This window comes from Poecilia latipinna, unplaced genomic scaffold (genome assembly GCF_001443285.1).
Source record: "Poecilia latipinna isolate Pla-1442-1.1 unplaced genomic scaffold, P_latipinna-1.0 Scaffold927, whole genome shotgun sequence".
Classification (NCBI taxonomy): domain Eukaryota; kingdom Metazoa; phylum Chordata; class Actinopteri; order Cyprinodontiformes; family Poeciliidae; genus Poecilia; species Poecilia latipinna.
In genome coordinates this window covers 118878-140617 of record NW_015113543.1, presented here as the reverse complement: position 1 = coordinate 140617, position 21740 = coordinate 118878, and the positions used below count along the sequence as shown (strand labels likewise).

At 37.2% G+C, this 21740-nt stretch overlaps 2 protein-coding genes across 2 annotated transcripts in view; one reads left to right on the top strand and one right to left on the bottom strand.

Moving 5' to 3' along the window:
• erlin2 (ER lipid raft associated 2) overlaps positions 1-16924 on the bottom strand; it is a 31949-nt gene extending 15025 nt beyond the window's left edge. Inside the window, exons 1-8 of the mRNA XM_015049121.1 lie at positions 16768-16924; positions 14329-14437; positions 13704-13785; positions 8790-8836; positions 8560-8621; positions 8349-8474; positions 7492-7565; positions 5409-5467 (exon numbers count right to left, since the gene is read on the bottom strand). Coding sequence (XP_014904607.1) covers positions 5409-5467; positions 7492-7565; positions 8349-8474; positions 8560-8621; positions 8790-8836; positions 13704-13785; positions 14329-14435 — 557 coding nt within the window. The 5' untranslated portion in view covers positions 14436-14437; positions 16768-16924. The remainder of the gene's footprint in view (positions 1-5408; positions 5468-7491; positions 7566-8348; positions 8475-8559; positions 8622-8789; positions 8837-13703; positions 13786-14328; positions 14438-16767) is intronic.
• Positions 16925-18632: 1708 nt separating this feature from the next.
• On the top strand, positions 18633-20861 carry LOC106957678 (girdin-like). Its single transcript, XM_015049103.1, has one exon. It carries the CDS (start codon positions 19262-19264, stop codon positions 20810-20812), a length of 1551 nt encoding a protein of 516 aa, XP_014904589.1. The 5' UTR covers positions 18633-19261; the 3' UTR covers positions 20813-20861.
• Positions 20862-21740: the final 879 nt, after the last annotated feature.

Sequence of the window (21740 nt, the reverse complement as noted above, 5' to 3'; positions counted from 1 at the left end):
CAACACTCTTGCCTTTTTCTCTCTCTCCCTTTCTCTCTATTTTGTTTTTGAAAACCTGATATTATAACTTTTCTTAGCATAGTAATTGCCTTGCCACAGTTGCTGCTGTATTCAGCTGCAGCTCCTACTGACAGTAGCTGCATATGTCATTCTGAAGCTCTCCAAGCAGGAACGAACCATTTAACACAGATAGCGGGGTTCAGGGCAAAAATGGATGTGTGTTTTTGGTCTGGGAGGGGTAACATTAAATTTTTACTGCTAAAAACAATCTTTGAAAATACAATATGATTAATTTTTATTTGATTTTTTTTATTTTATGTCTGTGAACAAAATATAAATAAATTGTGGAGGGCCCCCTGCTGGTCAGGGCCCCTAAAATTCTCATTACTTTTTACCCCTTTACCGTGCCCCTGCTCTGCAGTACTGTGAGTGGCTGTGAGAGCCATTGTTCTAGTTTTATGTAATACAGTTTAAAAGAAGTGCTATGAACTTTCAGAGACGGGAGCAAATAACACAGAGGACATTGGCAGGGTCAGAAAACGTGTTATTAGAAGTGGATCCATGTTCCAAAACCATTTCCCCCTCTGGATAAAAACTAAAGATGGCTCTCATCTTCACAGTAACTCCTTCATGTAGAAAATTAAGTTTCCAAAACAAACTAACAAGCTTATATTGTTGTGAATTGAAGGGAGTGCTTGTTGTTTTGAATTTTGGGTGAGATTTATTATGGAGTTTTGCATTTCCTGTGTTCATCGTGTTTGGCTACATTTTCCTTGTCCTTAACTTCCTCTCACAACTGTATTGCCTTAGGCTCAACAACCACCAGTTTTCACTCCTGTAATCACCACCCTCAGTTTTTATACTCCTCAGTTCAGTCAATCAAAGCCAGATACAACAGTCATATTTCCATTCTTATGAGTTATTTTACAACAAAAAGTCTTTTTAAAACAAAAAGCCCTTTCAGTGTACCATCATTCTTCCTGCGTTGTGGTTCTTCACCACTTACACAAAGGAGATATAGTGAAGGGTTTTCATTTTGTTGTGGTTTTGTGTAGACAACCAATGCGTAATTATTGCAAAACATACCTCTAACCTAACCTTTGACCCCAAGCGAATCCCACGTAAACATAAAAAAGTCTTAAGCATGAGCTCCATTCTTCCTATTCGGTATTGTTTTAATGTTTTTGTTGCATACAGGCTGGCCATTATAAAACTTTTTATAAAAGACAAGTACCAGAAAACTAAAATTGTTGTCTATATCTGTTTTAATACGAATGCCTAATCAATTTAGTGTAATTTTCAGGCATAAAAGAAACTTGTGTGGATAGAGCACCGAGACTGGGTCTAGTCCAAGAGTTTCTCCTAAATCCAGATCTGTATGTTGTTGTCTAGCATTAATAAAAATACTAGACAACATTTAATATAAAAAAATATATTAAAATTGACCCTGGATAAATCCAATAAAATTATAAAAATGGAAGGAGGTGATGGAAATTTGTGAATTTTTTCTTTGTTTTATTTGAAACAGCCTCCTAGTAAAAAGTTCGGGCTGCTAAATTAAAAGTTATTTTGTGACTAGAGGAAAGGAAAACTCTTCTGTTATTTCTAATATTTTAAATTAGGTATGGATATTTCTCACATTGTACATCGTTACTGTGAAAAAGTTTTGATCATAATAATTTTGATTCATTATGACAACAATAAAGTCAAAGTGGTGTTTGGAAACTTCAAAAACCGACGGAATTATTTTCACTATTTTTTCCGCAGTTTGTTCCATGAGAGCATCAACAAATATTCATAAACTAGTAAATATGATTTACTAAGTGCAGTTCAGTGATAAAAATCACATTTTTATTTAGCTGGTGACATAAACAAAGACTGTTTCAAATTAGAATGTTTTTATGACCAGTGTTTGTTTGTGGGACTGTGGCAGCCAAACAGTTAACTAAAAATATTGAGAAATAATGAGTTTTTTTTTTTTTGTATCATCACTTATGGTTATTGAAGCTGTCCATCAAAATATTGTAATAAAAGAGAAATAAAATGAAAAAGTTCTGGAAGTGGATTTGTTCTTGAAGATAACTTTGGGTCAAATGGGTCTGAATTTGAGTAGCCATGGTTCGTTCTTGACTTTTGGAAATGAAAGGCAAGTTAGAAATTGGTCAAATCTCTGATAAATCATCTGGACGATGGAAAGAAAAAAAAAAAACAAGATTAATTACAAACCTCCCAGGACGAGACAACTGAGTCATCGATGAAGCCTGCTCACTTCCTCATTAAAAAACAACATGAGGGAGTCTCAGGCTCTGAGACGACTTTTGTTGACAAATGACTTAATGTTTTCTTTGTTGGGAGAGATTCAACAAGAACAGTAGGGGATTTCTGCGTTGATGACCGAGTTCTCAGAGAGCAGCAGGTGGATTTATCTGTGAATAGTGAGGCCAATTCTCTTATGTGCACTGCAAAAACACAAGACCTTACAGAGTATTTTTGGTCTAGTTTCTAGCGTGAACATAACAGTACAGTTAAAATCAGAAAAAAACAAACTTACAAGTAACTTTTCAGCAGGAAGTTATTTGTTTTAGGTAAATAATTCCTCAATATTGATGAAGAAGTTCTAGCTCTACTGTCAGATTTTTCAATAATAAGACATTATTCTTGTTATAAGGGAAACAATCTGCCAGTGGAACTAGTACTTTCCATCAATATTAAGGAATTGACGTAAAACAAGCTTAGCTGAAAAGGTACTTCTAAGTTAGTTTCGCCTTATTTCAAGTGAAGTAAGATATTTGAAGTAGTAACTAGACTAAAGATACCTGAATTTGTATTTTTGAAATGGAACCACTCAAGTTGTCTAAACAGGGCTTTAATAATATAATTATAATAATAAATACATAAAATATAATCAGTAAAAAAAACTAAAATAAATGAAATGCAAATAATGTTTTTATTGTTTCTAAAAGGCAAGAAATGTCTTGTATTTATATTTTTTCCATGGATAAAATGATTCACTGGAATCCAGGCTGAGCCAAACTATAAAACACACAGAGAGGAGAGAATCTGCAGTCTGGTTTGGTGAAGTCCAAAATTTCCCCTCAATAATTTACATTTTTAGACTGAGGAAGCTTTGTGTTTTTGGCCATAATGAGAACAAGGACAAGGATTTATCTGTAAGTCGTCGCCACGTAGAGCAACGACCAGACTCTCTAACAGGAACTTTTTTTGGCAGAGTTTGAGCCATGCCTGGCAGAGAGTATGATATAATGTCCTGTTCTCTAGTTACTGTGTATATCATGGCTGCGTTATTCTGGGACCAAATATCATTTTGGTCATATCCAATGGTTTAAAAAAATAATAATAATAAAATCAGGAATTGGATCAGAAAAAAAAGCAGAAATGAAATGGCCACAAAGTGGGCTGAGAATGGAAGAACTGGGCTAACAACTACCACTTGATAGGAGTGGTTGTTGTGGACACAGATGTGAACTCCAGTCACAGTGTGGTGAAATTTAACGAGTTTCCATCAGAGCAAGATTGTAAAGAATGAAATTCAAAGCATCAAAACATGTAAAGAGTAACCAGTTCATCAGGAAAGAGTCAGAAGTCTGGTTATCATCACTCTTGAATGAGATCCCTGGTCCGTGATGTTCTGGAAGACGTGGGGTCTTGAATGGGGAAACCAAGAAATTGATGTAATCCAAACCTCACTGGGAAGTGGAGTTATCTGATCCCCTGTGATTTTGTTGAAATCCCTCAACAAAATCACATTTAGTGAGAGAGTGGATGAGTGAGTGAGAAAAGCAGAAAAGTTATCCAACAAGTCTTTGTGCGGCTTAGGTGGGCGGTAAGCTGAAGCGCTGTAGGTTGGAATGGCTCCAGGAAGTTTCCAAGCAAGGCATTCAATGGAACCAAAGACGTAAACAAAGACGGAAAGGACCGTGACTGGAGACGTGGATATTGGCAGGTGTAAACAAATCCAGTAGAAGTGGAGTCATTCAGTTGTAACAAGTCATTGGGTTGTTCTGAGCACTCAGAGAAAATCTGGGAGACCATGTGTGAGATTTCCTTTGCTCATTAGTCACAGGACGTCAAGCAGTCAAGTGTGTTGATGTTCGGACTGATAGAAGTGTTAGCTGACCTCGCTAGGTGAACTAGAGCACTGCGGTCAGCAGCACTGTCAGTGTTTCACAAAGGGCGATGAGTAATGGACCGAAAAGTTTCAACCGGTGAGTATTACTGAGATGGTAATTACATGTCAAGGTGTTGAGGAAGCTGCATTTCAGGGACGCACTTCTGCAATGGTGTCCCCCTTGAGTGAAAACTATTTCACCTCTCATAATGATGATGCACTGAAGGAAGTAGACAGTTTTCTGATGAACTGAAGGAAGAGTCATTTCTTGACTCCAAACCCAGAAACAAGAAATGGCTTGTTTCTGGGAATGGTGGAAGGTTTCTAAAGGGGGCAATATTGGGAAGACAATAGTTGTGCATACCACACACATGAACTCATCTGAAGCTGTATTCTCTGCACACATGACTCACACCAGACCAAGTTAACATGCTGCAAACATAGAAATACTTGGGTTTAGGTTTATTGACATGAAGAGTCTGTTCAAACACACACAGAGAAATATTTGTTTCCATGTTGGTGTTCTTATAGGGTTCAGTTGCCAGTAGTCTTGTTTGTATCCTCACCACTCTTGGCAGTATTTTAAGTTGTGTTTATAGATTAAATGGTACATGCCATAAAATTTCAAAACCATGTTTCTGGGATGTAAAACCCACAAACTGCAGTCAATAGATGGATACCTTTGGGATATACTTGTAGCGTCTGGAAAAAAGACTATTACAAAAAAACAAAAACAAAAAAACAAAGACACTACAGAATTAATTATACCAATTATATATCTGACCAAATTCTGCATTTGGTCATTTAATAGGCTGATTTTATTCTGCTTCCTGTTTTATTTCTGAGCAAAGCATGCCTGATTTGTAGGCCGTCGCAGAGCTGACGGCCTACAGCCGTATTTATACCTGGCAGACCTTAAAATACTTTGCTTTACTTTAGTTTTGTCGATGCAGGAGATGATGTTTTCCATCTGTGCACGCTTTCTATATAAAATACCTATGAATAGTCGAGTCTTTTAAAACCGATCTAAGCTGCACTCACATCCACTATATCTGCAGCTATTTGGAAGAGCTTCATTTTCGGGAAATCTGTGTTTTTCCATGAGCAATCATTTGGTGTTGGGTCATTTTGCATGTTTAGGGAATGACTTCAAATAGCTTCCTCCCACAATCACATCATCCAGCAGTGGGAGTTAAGATAACCATAATGGCTATTTGGCTAAGAAGAAAAAAAAACTAGTCAGAAACCATTTCTCACTGAGCAAGAAAAAGAAACCTACATGAGTTCGTAGTTCCTGCGAATGCTCTCAGGAATGTTGGGCTTAGTGACTCGCACGGCCTGATGGAGAGAGAGACAAAAGATTCAGTTTTGAGATGAGAAATAAGCACAACATGTCAGAAAGGACCATAAAAAGAGGTTTAACCAACAGACTTTCTAAAAATAAAAAAAATGCAAAAAAAAAAAAAAAAAAGAAAAAAAAAGGAGAAAGACCTTGAACAAACCCAGGGACAATGTTTATTTATGTTTTAATCGCTATGTACTCTCCAGAGCATTAACTCCTCAGGAGACTGTAACTATTATTTCAACTGATTTACGGGAAACGAGGGGAAAAAAACCCAGAGTCTTCTTAGACCCAGTGGAGCATTTCACATTAAATACAAAGTGAGCATTTCTGTGGGTGAAAGTTGGTGAATAGAGCTTTGGGAGAGGGATGGGAGGGACCACAGCTTCAGAAAGTTGTGCAACACTCATTATGATGAGCGATCCAGGAAGGATAGAAACACTGTGAATGTCTGGAAGCCAGAAAATCTCAGCAGAGAAAATATTGGGTTTCTTCCAATAACAATAACTTGTAACCTTTTCATTTTGCCCCTGGTTTCCACCAATGCCTGATTTCCCTTAGAAGGAATGAAACACGGCTGCAACTACAACTTTAAAACCAGCATGGAAAGATATTTATCTGGAGTGAATGGAAATTCCTTTCACATTTTTCGGATGTGAAAATGTGCATCAGTTTCCTTCCACTTCACAAATAGTTCCTGCCTCGTCTCGGTCCATCACCTACAGTCCAGACAAAACCAATTTGATTTTGTGTTGTCAGAGCTCTGAATGCCTTTACACAAGAGCTGCATGGAAATTATAAAGACTAAATTCAAATTCAATTCCAATGAAAAAATACTTTATTGATCCCAAAGGGAAATTAAATGTTATAAGTCATTAATTCAAAGTCTTCAAAGAGTTATTGAGAGTTATTGGTTATAAAGCTGCTTCTCAAACATCGTTCAACAAGAAAGTGATTTTTTTTCCTGTAACCTCTGTTGAAGGATAAAGAGGAGAAAAAAAATCTACATAATTGGACCCACATTTATTTGTTTTTTTGTTGTTGTTTTTTTTTGCCTACCGAGGATAAAAGTAGTGTGTAAATTTAAACATGAAAGGCACAAAGAGTAAAATACTTGATGTTGTTCATCATGGCACAAAAAGAAATAAGCACCAGAATCCGTACAAACTATTGCCATGACATTACGCAATAGTTTATGTATATGAAGAATCGTTTAACCTGAAAATATTTGAATTTGAAAACTAAATTTGAAGCTATATCTTCTATTTGAACACAGCTGAAGCACGACTTGTGTTTTGTCAACGATATTTTCTCTCCATCTCCATCTTGTTAACGATATTTTCTCTTGTTATATATATATTTGTTATATATAACAAATATATCTTGTTATATATAACAAATATATTTGTTACCTTGCTGCTGGTAACAAATATATGTGACAATGCCAGGGCGGAAAGACGTCAGCAGAAATCCTAGGTGCCGTCCAAACATGCCCTTGTGGAAAACAGAGAACCTGCTTAATAGTTTGGTCTTTTCTCCAAAACCATTCAAACATTTTAGGAGCCCCCAAATTGTATTTTAAAAACAAGTTCAACAGGAAAAGAAATCTTCTAGCCTAACTCTCAACCTTAAATTCATTAGCTTTGTGTGCATTTCTGTTTTTGATGACGTTCCGCAGTAAAGTTATGACATAAATCAGACTTCTGGGTGGTTTTTGGTTATTTCATGCAGATGAAAACATTTCAAGAACCAATACCATGTTTATGAGGAGCTCTTTCAGAACAAACAACCAGAAAGATCATTTTGGCAGAGAAAAAACATTAACTTTCATGCAGACACAGTCCAAGAGAAATGAGTTCAACTTCAGAGAAATTGGATATAACAGAGCTAATCCCAAGTCTCTTTCAGGTGATGATGTACTTTTTTGTTTCAGAGTGTCATATAGCTGCAGGATCTGGTGTCGGTCGATTGACCTCAAAAACTGAGCATGCATCCACACTGATAAGTGGTCTTACTGTACCTGGATTATAAGGCCAGGCGCCATAGATGTTAGATCTTCTTGTAGTGTCAACTTCAGATTTTCATCGATTTGGTCTGTTGGAAAAAGCAGTAAAAAGAAAGAGCCAGCGCTCTGTTCAGTTATGAGAAGAAATATTATATTTTGGCTTCATTTGCACCCAAACGAAACCACTGGTTTCTTAGTTACAACAAAACAAAGTACAACTTGAAGAGAAGAGAGATTCTGCTTTTAGAACGGTGCATTAAAAGTTTTTTTGTACAGAATGCCAAACAGTCACGTTTCTTTACCAGCTATTGTTTTCTTTACCACTTCAGAGTTTTTGCTAACTTTGAAGTTTTAGCACTGTTAGCTTCCCCTAAATTAAAATTTCAGGATGAATTCTCGGGCCCTAATTTACTTGCATGTTTTGTAAACTTTCAGTTGGATAAAGTCCGACGTCTGTGTTGAAGGTTTGGGTTGTCGACTGTTCTTGAAGTACTTAGACTTTTATATTCGTGCTCTTATTTTGAAGTGGGTGAAGACTGTTCACGCAGCAGTTCTGTTTCTTCTCGTCACATCATCTTTTTTTTCCCCAAGAAACTTTTAACATGGTTGTACGTAGAATTTTACCATTAGCTTCCGTTAAATACCATGTTTGTGTTTTAACGTTAATGGAGCTCATTTTTTATTATTAATGCTTTAGGATTAGCGCAACTAACTTTTTAGCTAACAGTGCCTACTGCTGTTTTTAACCTTAGTTAGCCATACTCACTGTGAAAAAACACTTTCAAATGTAAAATATATATGAATAAGATGAGAAAAAACAAGTGACAGTATTTGGTTAATATATACTCAATCTGTAGCACAGCTCTACTCACCAAACAAGCCGATGTAGACTTCTTGTAGTGAGTGAACGCTACAAAACTGGTTGAGCTCGTGATGCACTTTGTTGAAAATCAAAGCTTTGTCATAGTCTGCTGTGAAGTTCCTCACTATGTCGTACACTGCACAGAAGAAAGAAGAGATGGTTTTCACAAACACAGAGGATTCTGGGTGTGCATCTGAATCCAAAACAATGTCACTAAATACCTGCTGATGGAATGAGGTAGTTCACCACTTCAATGCGGTCAAAGTAAATCATTACTCCTCCACTGGAAGAAAGTACAAAGGGGTTTCACCAAACACTTGAAAAAATTAAAGACTATGTAGCAAGTTGTTGATGTATGAAGTAAAGGTAGGTGTGTAGTGTGGGGGTGTACAATTACGACACCCCGACAAAGCAATTAATCTACTGAAGATTACCAGAACAGAAAACTCACCTCGTCCCACACGGTACGTTCTTCACCTCATCAGTCTGCAGTGTCGTCTGAAGGTCAAAAATCACATGGTTACAAACTCTGAGTTATATTTCCTTGTGTCCTCTATCTGATTTTTCTACTACAATTAAGGTCAAAAGGTAAATGGACTGAACTTATATAGCGCTTTTCCAGTCATTTTGACCACTCAAAGTGCTCTACAGTGGAGTCACACTCACATTTAAACACCAATACGCAGATCGGTCGACGATTTGAGATCAAGTGCCTTGGCAGGAATCAAACCTACAACCTTCTGATCACAAGACAACTACTCTACCCACAGAGTGATAATTTAATTGTAAGGACAATTAAAATGAGATATAAAATGTCTTCCAGTTCCAGTGTTAAATGTTCATTAAAGTTTATTGGTCTTTGAAAGATATTCTTGTGTTTTTTATGCCATTACTGTTATATTACTTGAAAATGATTTCAAAACATTATCGTTTATCGCAGTAACTTCTGGGACAATTTATCTCACAGCAAAATTTGGTATTGTGACAGGCCTACTGCTGTTTACTAAAAAGAAAACAACTCTGCAACACATTCATAGAAAATAAACTAGTGAGAGCCTGAGTAATAGAAAACACAACTAAAAGCAATAGCCTGTTGAACTGGATTCAGAGACTGCTGTAAAACTAAGGAGAGCGAGCCAACAGCTGACAGATCCTAAATTTCCTTCCTGACACAACAGAAAACTGATGCTCTGGTGTCTGGCTCTCTGCAGATTACAGTTCAATGCAGGTTTAGTTCACTGTCCTTCTTACACGCATCATTTTTTTCTACCCACGTCTGGGAAAGAAAGCTTCTTTCAGCAGACTCACAGTTCCAGCCAAAAGGTTTGGCAGCAACACACGAGTCACTTTGCTAGCTTTGCAGTTTCTTGTTTTTGCGTTGGCACAAAATCCCCCCTACCTCATTCCAGCTTTATCGTAATACAAACACAGATGAAGCTGCGAAAGAGTTCATCTGAAATCACTCTGGTATTCTGATAAGCAGACTGATTGCTTTTAAGTTGGTACAGATGTGCTTGAATTTATCTTTGTCCTGTTTTGGCAATGATTAGCGCCAAAGTAAAGCGGGCAGCCCTAAATAACGGCTTTCTAAACCACCAAATACATAGACATGACACATCCAGTTGGCGCCAACAATGTCCAGTGTGCTCAAGTAAGCATGTCCAGTAAGCACCAGCACAGTGTGCGACTGAGAAGTGTACTGTGGCCAGTGTGGTAGAGCTTGCTCAGCAGTCAGTAGGGTGTGAATATACCGATAATTTAACACCTGGTAGTCTGGTAAACTCCAAAATTGCAACATTTGTTACATTTTCAATGTTGCATTTTCACACTGTACTGTCAGACCAACCAAACCCTTTGAAAACCCTGTGCCCCTTTGTCACCTGTGGTGGCGCTGCACCAAGAACCACTAACGGAAATGACAAAAAAAACCTCTGAAGAAGTCACTGGGTGCAACTTCCTTCTTCCTGCTTCAAAAGCCGAGTGGTGTGAGATTTTAGTGGCTGTAGATTTCTCTTGTCTGTGGTATAAAAGACCACGAGTCATTTCTCCCACTAGCACTAGAGTTTCGTGTATGTTTTAGATGCATTTACCCAGAATGCACTGCAGTATAATCTGCTTCCTGATCTTGAGAGAGGTGTCCGGTTCGCTTGGCATTCACATTTGCATTTGAACCGCACCAGAGTTCACCTCAACCAAACCGAGACCTCAGTTTTTAGACGGACCAGAGTATCCTTTTTTTGGTCCGCATCAGAGTTTTATTGTGCATTCACACTTCCCCAAACAAAAAAGACTTTCTAGCCTTTGACTGAAGCGGACTAAGCAGGTCTAGTGTGAATGCAGCCTATAAGCCCAGTCATGTGAAAAAATTTGGGCAATGCCCCTATGGTAAGAAAAGCAGTGGAGAAGCATCTCATTCCATTGACCATATAGTTGCAAAAACTGAAATGACAAAAATAAATTTGCTTAATGGAAACAACAATAAAATTTGAAAATAATTTGAAAATAAAAAAAACATGCGTCTTGATAAAAAGTTGTTGCGTTAGGATGAGGTACTTTTCCTGCTGTGTCAAAATTAGTGTATCCCACAAAAATGCGGTGGAAACACTTTTTGCGTCGCAGGTCATGTGATCAATAATCGGAAATTTATGACTGGCAGAAAAGATGAAGAAGATGACAGGAAGTGGAAGGAGGACGTGTGCTTTCAGGACTTACAACATGAATAAACTCATTCATGAGTCATTTTAAATGCATTTCTTAGTTAATGGATCACCGCAATTGCGAAATTGTGTTTTTTCAACATTAGCAGAATGTCAACAATGTTTTGTGCACATTTGTAATAGAAATACAGCTACTGTTGGCCAGGAACATTATCCAAACAAAAATGAAATTCTGCATGTACAACAAAGTTGGAAAGCAGACAACTGACGCAGAGATGTTTCATCCAATGAATCGTCCTCCTAATTGTTTGGAGCATCTTGGAACTCATTTGTCTAGCGAGGCCAAGGTGTTAGCAACCACATGTGGTGCAACAATAAAATATTGACGCACCATAATATTTCCTTTGTGGGCCTGCTTCGCAACAGAGAGGATGTGTTAATCACAAATGTGGGTGAACTCAAAACATCCTTCAAGAGAAAATTTTCCCAACAAATCCAGGCATGAAGAGGTGACGATTTGTGTTTTGCTTTACTGCATGATAAAAGCAGGGTGAGTAACAAAATAGATAAAGAAGTGGTACCAAGATCAGAACAGAAAACCTTTTCACATATGGCCAGGTACTTAAACAGATCTGGACACCGTTAAGTTCTCAAAAGAGCAGATCAGTCAGTCAGCAACAATGCAGTTCAAAGCTTTACATCATAAAAAAACACAAATTCAAAGATAGACGACACCACACAGTAAGCAGTCGTCCACACATTCAACAGATGGACAAACAAAACTACAGAGTTTTATTAAACGCATTTCAAGAAACAGTGAAAGTACATATCGATAACAACAGAAACCAATAAAAGTCTCTGAAACTTTTCGCAGAAGTGACTCATTCTAAGAACAAACATTAAATACGAAATAAAAAAATCCCCAGTGGAAATGTCTGCTCTGACGTCCAGTCCTAGTGGTTAGCCATTCTTGACTGACTAGTTATTGAAAATGCATCCATAAACTACGATCCCAAGGGACAAAATTACTGAGGGTGTTTTATAGCTTATGGCTGATGACTAAGCTCCACATCTCACACATCCACTGAACTTCCTGACAGAGAAACAAAAGTCCTTTCAGGCCAGATCCATGACAAAGACATCGCACAAGAAGGCCTTAGCCACGTGCAAAGCTTTTCTTGGACAGCACAGCTCCCAATTTTCAGTTGGCAGTAACCTGTTGGTTGGTCTGGTTTTCAGTTTTACTTTGATTCATAAACCCAGTGCTTAAATGTTCTGTTCTACATATTAACTCTGGTTTAATGAGAAACAGGTTCTTGGCAGTGAAAATGACTGATTAGTCAAAAAGGCTTTGTATGAAAGGCATCCTTTAGAAAAAAAAAGTTTTAATTCAACTGTATTTCTCTCTTTTTATTCAAAAAGTGGCTCTTTTAAATCTACAATGGCATCATTTTTACATCTACATTAAACATAAACTTATCTTAATTCCAATCTTATGTAAAATAAACTTTTTTTTGGAGTTTTATATCATGTTAAATTCTAATTCTCTCATCAAAAACATTCCTGGAGTGTTGATTTGATTCTTTCATGTATGTTTGATAAATCCTTAAATCTCCCATGGCAACCATTCAGGGTTGCCTTGATGGTTCCTCAAACAATGAACTGCCTATTTTCCAAAGCTCTGTCTCACAGAGCAGCGCTCCCCCACTCTGCTCCTCCAGACTAGCGGCAGCAGTAATTAGTAAACACCTGGTGGAGATGCGCATCTGCTGAGCTCCTAAACATGATTGTAAGCGGCATCAACAGACGGCATGGAGAAACATTGTTGTGTCGGAAAGCCTAAGAGGTTCTTAAAGAGACAGAGGCCAATTTCAAGGCATCAGATGCGGCTGTGATGGGGAGTCAAATTTCTTTGAAATAGTTTTTGATACATACAGCATTTTCCTAACAACTGAAGGTAATAGTTACTTGATTGTGCCATAAAATGGACTATGTGTTGGTAAAATATATTTTTAAAAAAACCTTTCCCTTTAAATAGATAACGATCTGGAGTTAAAGAAAATTGTACTTAATGTAGTAAAAACATTGTAAATAAGTGTAAACGTATATCTTATTTCAAGGTATTGAGGTCATTTTTTGACTTAAGCCAAGTTTTCTCAAATACCACTTCAATTTTTTTCCAAGATCTCACTATGCCTCTAAAGGCCTGGACTTTACACCTTATCTTAAGAAATCTTATAGCTCCACTGACAGATTTGTTTTTTTACATATATAAAAGGAAAAAAAAACATCTTGTGTTCTATTTTTGAGAAGGCTACTTTTTGCAGCGCTCCCACCTGATGTGCACTCATAAAAACCTGCAGAGCCGAGGTTGTAAACATAAACAACCTGTTAACAAAATGTCAAAATATGAATAAAATGCCGTGTCTGTTTTCAATGAGAACTTCTTTAAATAATATTAAACATCTTTACACCTCGACAGAGGTAAACTGCTGTGATTTATCGATAAAATAATATTTAAGCACACCATTGTTATCATCTTGAAGTTTCTAGAGTTTAGAGGTTTACATGAAAAGTTTGACGCTTGTGTTTCAAAGCATATCCATATATATCATTTCTCAAGGACCTGTATGACACTGATATGGGCTACTTTAATCTTAAAAACAAAAAGGTGAGGATTCTGAGATGCCCCATCTAATTGTACTGACCTGTACAGACTTGTAGGTGGTGATGAACGGGAGCATAAGGTGGAAACCAGGGCCGCTGGTGGCAGTGAGAAGAGCCCCTCCCCTGGGATACACAAGAAGGGTGGATTGAGAGCAATATTCAAGTAAGGAAAAAAAAACCAACTACATATTTACAGTTGGATGGAAAGCATTGATAACTTTCAGGGCTGCCGCATTTTGGAAACAGGAACTGCAAAACTACTCGCAGGCGACGCAGTGCTTCACTTCACTTCTATTCTTTTCAGCTGCTCTCTGAATCTGAACTCTGATTGGAGAAAATGTCCCATTAATAATCAAGCAGCTTCACTGTAACTGAGATAAGAGCGACTTCCAAGGCAAACGTTACCAACGTGCGGCAACTTTAATAAGAATCACAAGATAGTGTCAGTTTCTATCAACAGTTCACTGAAGCAAGGGAAAAATAAAGAGGTTTATACATCATAGCACGCTATGGAAACAAATCATGTCAATGCAGGTGGTAATAATTATTTGCCCTAAAAGCAAAGCAGAGTTGGCATGTGCGGAATCTCTTGGCTCTCGCTGTTCAGATTCCTCCCTCTGCTCTCACTTTCTCCGGGCAAAGCAAAATATGATCCTTTTGGCTCACCTGTAGTACACGCCGGTGTGTCCTTCATCGATTTTATGCACAGAGGCCAACAGCGCCGCTCCGCTGAGAGCAGCTACTATGGAGAAGATGGCCCCCCACTGAGCCATCCCTACACACACACACAAAAACACACAGTGACGGACAGCATGTGAATAAAAGCAGATGGGCCTCTAAGACAATCCTTCAGCATGTGATGCTGAAACTTTCCAATTTAACCAGCTGGCTTTCCAGGGCATTTGCAGGGACTCCAACCCGAGCGCATACTTAAAGAGGATTGAGATTAAAACAACAGAAACGTAACCTTTCTGGACACCAAGGCCAGGAGGACATTTCCTGACCGTTTAGGGCCCCCTCCTGGCAGCTATATTTACGAATTCATCTGTTAGTTTTGACAAATCATTTAAAAGCAGCATTAATGGTATTTAATGCTACTGCATTCATTATGCATTCAGATTAATCATGATAAACTGATTATTGAAATAATTGCCAACTAATTTAACAATTGATTAATTGATGACTGGAGTACACAAGCTAAAAAATTTTTTTAAAATGTCAGAAATTAATTTAGCCAAAATTGGACAAACAAAATAGGTACATTTTGCACTTAAGATTAAAAAACAAACTTTGTCTGGAAATACGGACTGGTTCAAATTTTGTTAAAAAAGAAGAAGAAAAAAAAACATATTAAGCACCTTTTGCTATCCAATTGTTATTGATTAATAAAGAAAATAACAAAGAGATCAGATTTACACAATACTGATGTTAAGTCAAGCAAAAAGGGCTGAGATTTTCACATGCTGATGTCATTCATTTTTTTAGCTGCAGATGCATCCTTTGTTCACTAAAGAAAAGCTATTTTGTTGCGTTTTAGTTTTTATTATGTTTTTATTTAAGAAACAAATAAATGCATTATTTGTTTATTTGCATCTTTTGATTTATAATATTATATACAAAGTTGAAATGGCAAATCTACAAAATATGCCCATTTTTTAAGTTCAATTAATCAATTAATCATCAGAATAACTGATTAATTATTCAACAACTAAAGTAATCATTAGTAGCCCTAATAAGAAGCAATTTAAAAGATGTTTTCTACGACAAATGAAAACATGTCTGTTCGTTTAGGTTGGCTGTACTGAACAAAGTACAGCCAAGTTGAACTGTTTCATCACTTTGTGGTTTTAAAGTTTGACACTAATTAAGCTGCATGGAAGAGATGCTGGTAATCTAGAAAACCGGTAAGATTTACGCTAATGTTTTATGTCCTCTAGAATAAAAGTATGACTGCCTTAGTGGCACTGCTCACCTTTAAGCTAACTGCTTAAAGGTTTAAAATGTTAACTTAATGATATTTTTGACTTTGTTTTAAAACAACAAAAAACTTGCTCTGTCCGTGAAAGGTTGGGAGGCTTAAAGCCTTTCCTCTACCTACATCCCCCAGAATGCTGTGCGGTTCAAGCTTAGAGCGCAGTGAAATTATTTAACAATCTGTCTGATGTATTTTTCTATTCACATTGCTCATGTGTCGATGTCTACCGCTAAGGATTTATTGGCCAGCCCGAGTTTTTAAAGAAACAACTGCAAAGAGGTCAACACTTTATCAAAATATAAGAAATTAGCCACTAACTTGTGAATCTCTACGATCTTTTTCTGTTGTTGCTTATAATCGAAATATTTTTCCCAATTCTGTCCATTATAACATAATAACATAACAATAATAAGAGGGATACAAAGAAACACATTCTGTTCACCAAGGCTGAGCAGAGGGTGGCTGATGAGCAACGTCAGCTTTGGTTAGTAAGGATTTGCAGATGCAATCTGGTGCAGCTTATGGCAGTATAAGGTCTTTATTACAGCAGATGTTTTACAGCAACCTGCGCTGTCCTAACTGTTTAACAAAAAAAAACAAACAGAAGTTGTTTAGGTCGTTTGTGGTGGGACTTGGTTCTTGAAACGAACTGGTTACGCTTGTTTTGGAGTACAGCTTTAAATCAGGAGTTTAGTCTGAAAAGTTTTACACCGCGTCAAAATTAAAACCAGAAGGTAACTTTTGTGAGCCGAAAGGTTGGTCTGACTGTAAAAGTCTAGATAAGAGGCCGGATGTGAACATATAGTCACCTGTTTAGGATTCGTAAGATAAATGAATGAAAATGTCACATTTACACTGAACTCAGGATATTAGCTTTCCCTGCTACTAGAGTGAGCAGTATACAGGGCTCGTTTATTGCTGACACACCTGTTGAAATGTTGCACTCACAAAATGTGTTGTAAAATGCCATATAAAACCGTGCCAAACGCAACATTAAGACACGTTTCCTTTTACCTTCTGGCTATATTTTAAGAAACCAATGCAATTCCAGCACGTTTCGGTAAAATGAAAAAGTATCAGTCATAATGAAGAAGTCCGCGGAGAGCCGCAGGTTCGTTAATTTGTCTTACCTGTAATTTTATGTGAAAACACAGCACAGCGGACAACAGGAAGTACCTTCTTCTGTTCCGTTTCACAAAACCTCTCAGGATGTGCAGTGTTGCATTCGCGCCCCCTGCTGGAAGGTCTCCGACTATACCAATGACATCCTGTTTCTGCCCGAGTTCACATCCGCTCATACTGAGCATGAATGCAGAGATAAAGAGTAACTAAAAACTGTATTCAAGTAAAAGTAAAAAAGTTACTCAAATAGGAATAAATAAAATGATTTGTTGAAAAAGATGCTTGTTATGATCATAATATCTAATGCAATGCTTAAAAATGGTGCATCAGAAAAACGCGCAAATTCTGGTATTTTCAATACCAAAGTGGGGGGAAAAGATTCAAATAAATAACATGTAATATGTAAATAACAAATACATGCAGAAGAAACACTTTTCCAAATCATGTTTTTTCAATGTCAGACTCATGAAACCCATTACTTACAATAGCTAATGTATGTTAGAACAGGGTAAATTTCTTCCATTGTCTTCTTGATCTCCAAATGGCACAAAATAAAATTAAAACAAATCTGGCAGATGAACAAACTGTCTCAGCTTGCCATAAACTGTAGATATTTGTCTATCTCATAAATTTAGGGTTAAAGCAAGCTGGTTCATCATTCAGTGACGTTACATGCTACCGAATAAAGACATTGTTCTATAACAGCTTCATTAGAGAATGCTCTGGGTTTTCTTGATTTTTTTTGAAGAATACGATTTTGTACCATCATCTCTAGAGGTTTCATAGTTGCCCCCAAAACAGTACAAATCTTATTTATTAAGTTTTTTTTAGCATTTCTCATTCCTTGACTCTGGAAGAAGAGATTATTTTTCTCCACAAAAGACGTATAGAAGATCTGCAGCATCTTGCTGCAAACACCAAGAACCTAATCTTGCTCAAGAAGTACAGTCTGCTTCATCCTGTCTTGTAAACAGCTTTACTGTTGTGTCTCCTGTCCAGTCTGTTGTCCAGGTGTGAACACAAAGGTATTCATATTCCTCAACCATCTCCACTTCTTCTTCCATGATAGAATTGTTTTTCCTAACCCTGTTTTTCTTGAAATCTACAATCATGACTGTTGTGTTTGTATTCAAGATAAGACGAGTGTTCCCATATCAGAATCAGAATCAGAAGAATTTTATTGTCATTGTCAGAAAGACAACGAAATTGCAGTTCCAGTACATGTCCTACCACAAAGCATATCAGCTCTCTGTCCTGAGCTTCTGGACCATTTATGATGCACCTAGCAATTGCAGAATCATCTGAGTATTTCTGCAGATGACCGGAGTCTGTTTTGTACTGGTAGTTTGAGGCGTACAGAGTAAAAAATGAAATGGTGACAGTACACTGCCCTGTGGTGCTCCTGTGCTGCTGACTACCTGGTTAGGCACATGACCAGCTAGTCTCACAAACTGTGGTCTGTTTCACAGGTTGTCATTGACTGAGACAATTGCTGAGCCCTTCTCCTGTTCATACATTAAACAATGGTAAATGTTGGTAAATGTCTAAATCATTGGCCAGATCATTAGTTATATAATATGCCTGGTATTTAATAGCAGCATGAACTTTAAAGAGACAGTATTATGTATTTTCCAGTCATATAATGGCACTGTACATAGTGCCATTATACAGCACAGTCAAGAAACTGTTCAATTCAGTTGTTATACATATGCTGCACATGTCAAATATGATTTAAATTTACAAACGCTTATAACAGCATTTGTAATTTAGCGCCTTAAAATTGGGCCTCTGTCTCTTTAAAAACTCCTGCTCTTTCTGAAGGAAGTCATCCCAACATGGCTTCTCTATTAACCCTATTAACTCTACTAACGTTTTTACCAGCATTGCACTGAGAAGTGGCTCATATAATGAGCTCAGCAGATGCAGCAGATGCACAGCAGATTAGCTAACTTTAGCAGTGTTTGCCAATTGTTGCTGGCTAGTCTGAAGGACCTGAGTGGGGATTGATTAAAAGCTCAAAAAGTCCATTTTACATAAAACTGACCCTTTAGGAACAGTACCAGAAAAGGAGGACTCAGGAAATTTCTGATTCTACCTATTTCTATAATCATGATCTTACTCTTCAGTGCACTGTTGTCATGAGTTTGATGCATTATTATTATTATTATTGTTATTATTATTACTGTGAGCAGGTCCTCAATACCTGTTGAGGACCAGAACAAGAAAGGACCAACAATAACCAAATCATCTGTGCACATAAGGACACGCTGTCCCACAGATGTCCTTCAATATTGTTTAAATGGCAATGGCATTGTAAAACGGCGGATGGTCTCCCCTGGATATGTGACATAACAGTGATATCACCATAGCAACATAGGAATGCATTTAAGTCATTGCTAAACATGGAATGTGGTGGCGTCATAGTCATTGACGGAACCCGTCAAATTCAAGACATATCCTAAAGGAACCTGACTGAAGCTCGTTTTTGGAAAGCATTTCAAAATGTTTCCGGCTGCTAGCTCACTACAGAACAAGGCCCTGCTGAGGTCCGAGAAGAATGAGAAACTGCTCATGGAGGAAAACAAAAAATGTAAGAAGGAAATAGCAAGTTTAGTCGAAGACAATCTGAAACTACAAAAAGAGATTAGGCTGTTTAAAGACGGGCTGAAAGAGGAAGGGCCTCGCAAGGACAAAATAAAAGAGCTGCAGGAGACCATTTCAGACTTGCAGAACAAAGAAGAAGAAAGGGTGAAAAATCTGAGCAAGATTCAGGAGGAGAACATTGCTCTTCAAAAGGAAGTCAAGACACTCAGTAACAAAAATGCCATTCAGACAATATGGCGAGAGCAGCAAGCGAAAGATCTGGAAGGTTTTGACAAGTTAAAGAAAGAAGCTAAATTAATGGCGTCAGACATAAGCCAGCTAAAGAAGCAAAAGGACGATCTTAAAGAGAGGGAGCAGCAAAACCTAAATAAAATACAGGAACTTCAGAACCTCCTACAGAGCGAGCAGACAAAGAGTAAGAACGCCGAGAAGGCATTACGGATTGAAAGGCTTGATCGACAAAATTTTTCTGAAAAGGACAAAGAGATATTGACGACTTTGAACGATAAAGTAGAAGGTTTACAGAGAAAAAAAAATGGACTTTTGGATGAACTGAACAAATCCAGAAACCAAGCAAAGTCGCTTAAAAATGACAATGAAATGTTGACGGAAGAGATTCGCAGAGAAAGGATGAGAAACAAAGAGCTGTCAGAGCTACTCGAGGCGAAAACCTTGGAGAGTGACCAGCTCCAGACAGAACTGCAGTCCAAAGATGAGCACTTGAGAGGTATGAAAGAAGAAGCCATAAAAGCTCGGAATATCATACATTGGATGGAGCTGGAATTACAGAAACTCTCCCTTCAATCTGAAAAGGATCGGAAGAGAAACAAGCGTGTGGTGTCGACCATAAACGAGCAGATCAAAGGCTTGAAGAAGGAAGTGAAAGAAAAGGAAGACAATGAAGCAAAGCTCTTGATGCAAGTGTCAGCTCTCAAGGATCAGATCAAAGATGCCGAGGACAAACTCTGCGACGTCCAGACGGATCTCAGTGAGTCTGAAAAAGAAAATGCGTCACTGAAGGAGGTCAATAAAGGCTTAGACGGTGACATCACAGCTCTTCAAGCAGAGCTGGCGAACGCCAAATCTGAAAATCAGCTTTTACACAATCAGCTGGAGCAGCTGAGGAAGCAAATGGAAGAGACAGAAGCAAATAATGAGAAGAAATTGTCTATGCTTGATAGAGAACTGACTATGGTTAGAGACAGCCTGACAGGGACAGAGGAAGAAAGGCAGGGGCTTACTAACAAGCTGGACGAATGTCTGGAGGCTGTTTTCAAGAGCAGCAGAAAACTAAACCAACTGCAGAACCAAAACTCTGAGGCGGAAGAGAAGGTAAAGGAGCTGACCAAGGAAAACAACAATCTTCTTGAGGAGAATAAGAAACTTAAGTTGTTTAAGGCGTATTGGTTGTTTTTGTCCGAAACAATAATGGACAAAATAAATGATTAAGATTCACTTCCTTCTGAAGCCATGTAAGGAAGCGCACCTTTATGTCCTCTACTGCAAAAAAATAAAGCCTTAAGCACATCCATATATCATATCTGTTTATTATATCCATACATCCACACATACATACATGCATATAAGTACATACTTATATACATATAAGTATGTAATGCGATTAAGTCAATTAATCGCATATTGTGCAATTAATTGACTTATTGCAATAAGCCTTATTATATCCCAATAAATCAATTAATTTAAATGATTTAAATTAAATGAAATCAATTAAATGTTTTATATATATATATATATATATATATATATATATATATATATATATATATATATATATATACCAAAGTCACAACACCAAATTTTGCTGAATGATAAATTGTCCCAGAAGTTATTGCGATAAATGATACTATTGTTTTATTTTTGTTAAACTTTAAATTCCAATGAACATTTAACACTGGAACTAGAGGATATTTTAAATAAACAAAACAACAAAAAGAACAAATTATGAAGTCTCTGTAAACAAAACTGTCCTTAAAATTTTGGAGCTAGAGGATAAATCATGCAGAAGATAAAAATTGCGATAAGCCTCCATACACATATATGGCAATAAATCAATTAATCACATGATCAATTAAAACGAGCTCAGTAATTTCAGTTTGCATGATTTTGTTGTTTTAATTATTTTATTTAAACTATCTTCCAGTTCCAGTGTTAAATGTTTGTTAGAATTTAAAGTTTACTAATCTTTGAGAATGTGTTCTTGCATCATTATGCCATTATCATTATGATTACTTGAAAAAGATCTCGAAACAATAATATTATTTATCACAATAACTTTTGGGACGATTTATCGTTCAGCAAAATTTGCTGTCATGACTCGCCAGTGTATATGTGTGTGCATGTTTGTAAATGTATAGTT

Bases quoted from the DNA above. Each gene is read 5' to 3' on its own strand.
- LOC106957678 (XM_015049103.1), top strand. From the start codon at position 19,262: ATGTTTCCGGCTGCTAGCTCACTACAGAACAAGGCCCTGCTGAGGTCC.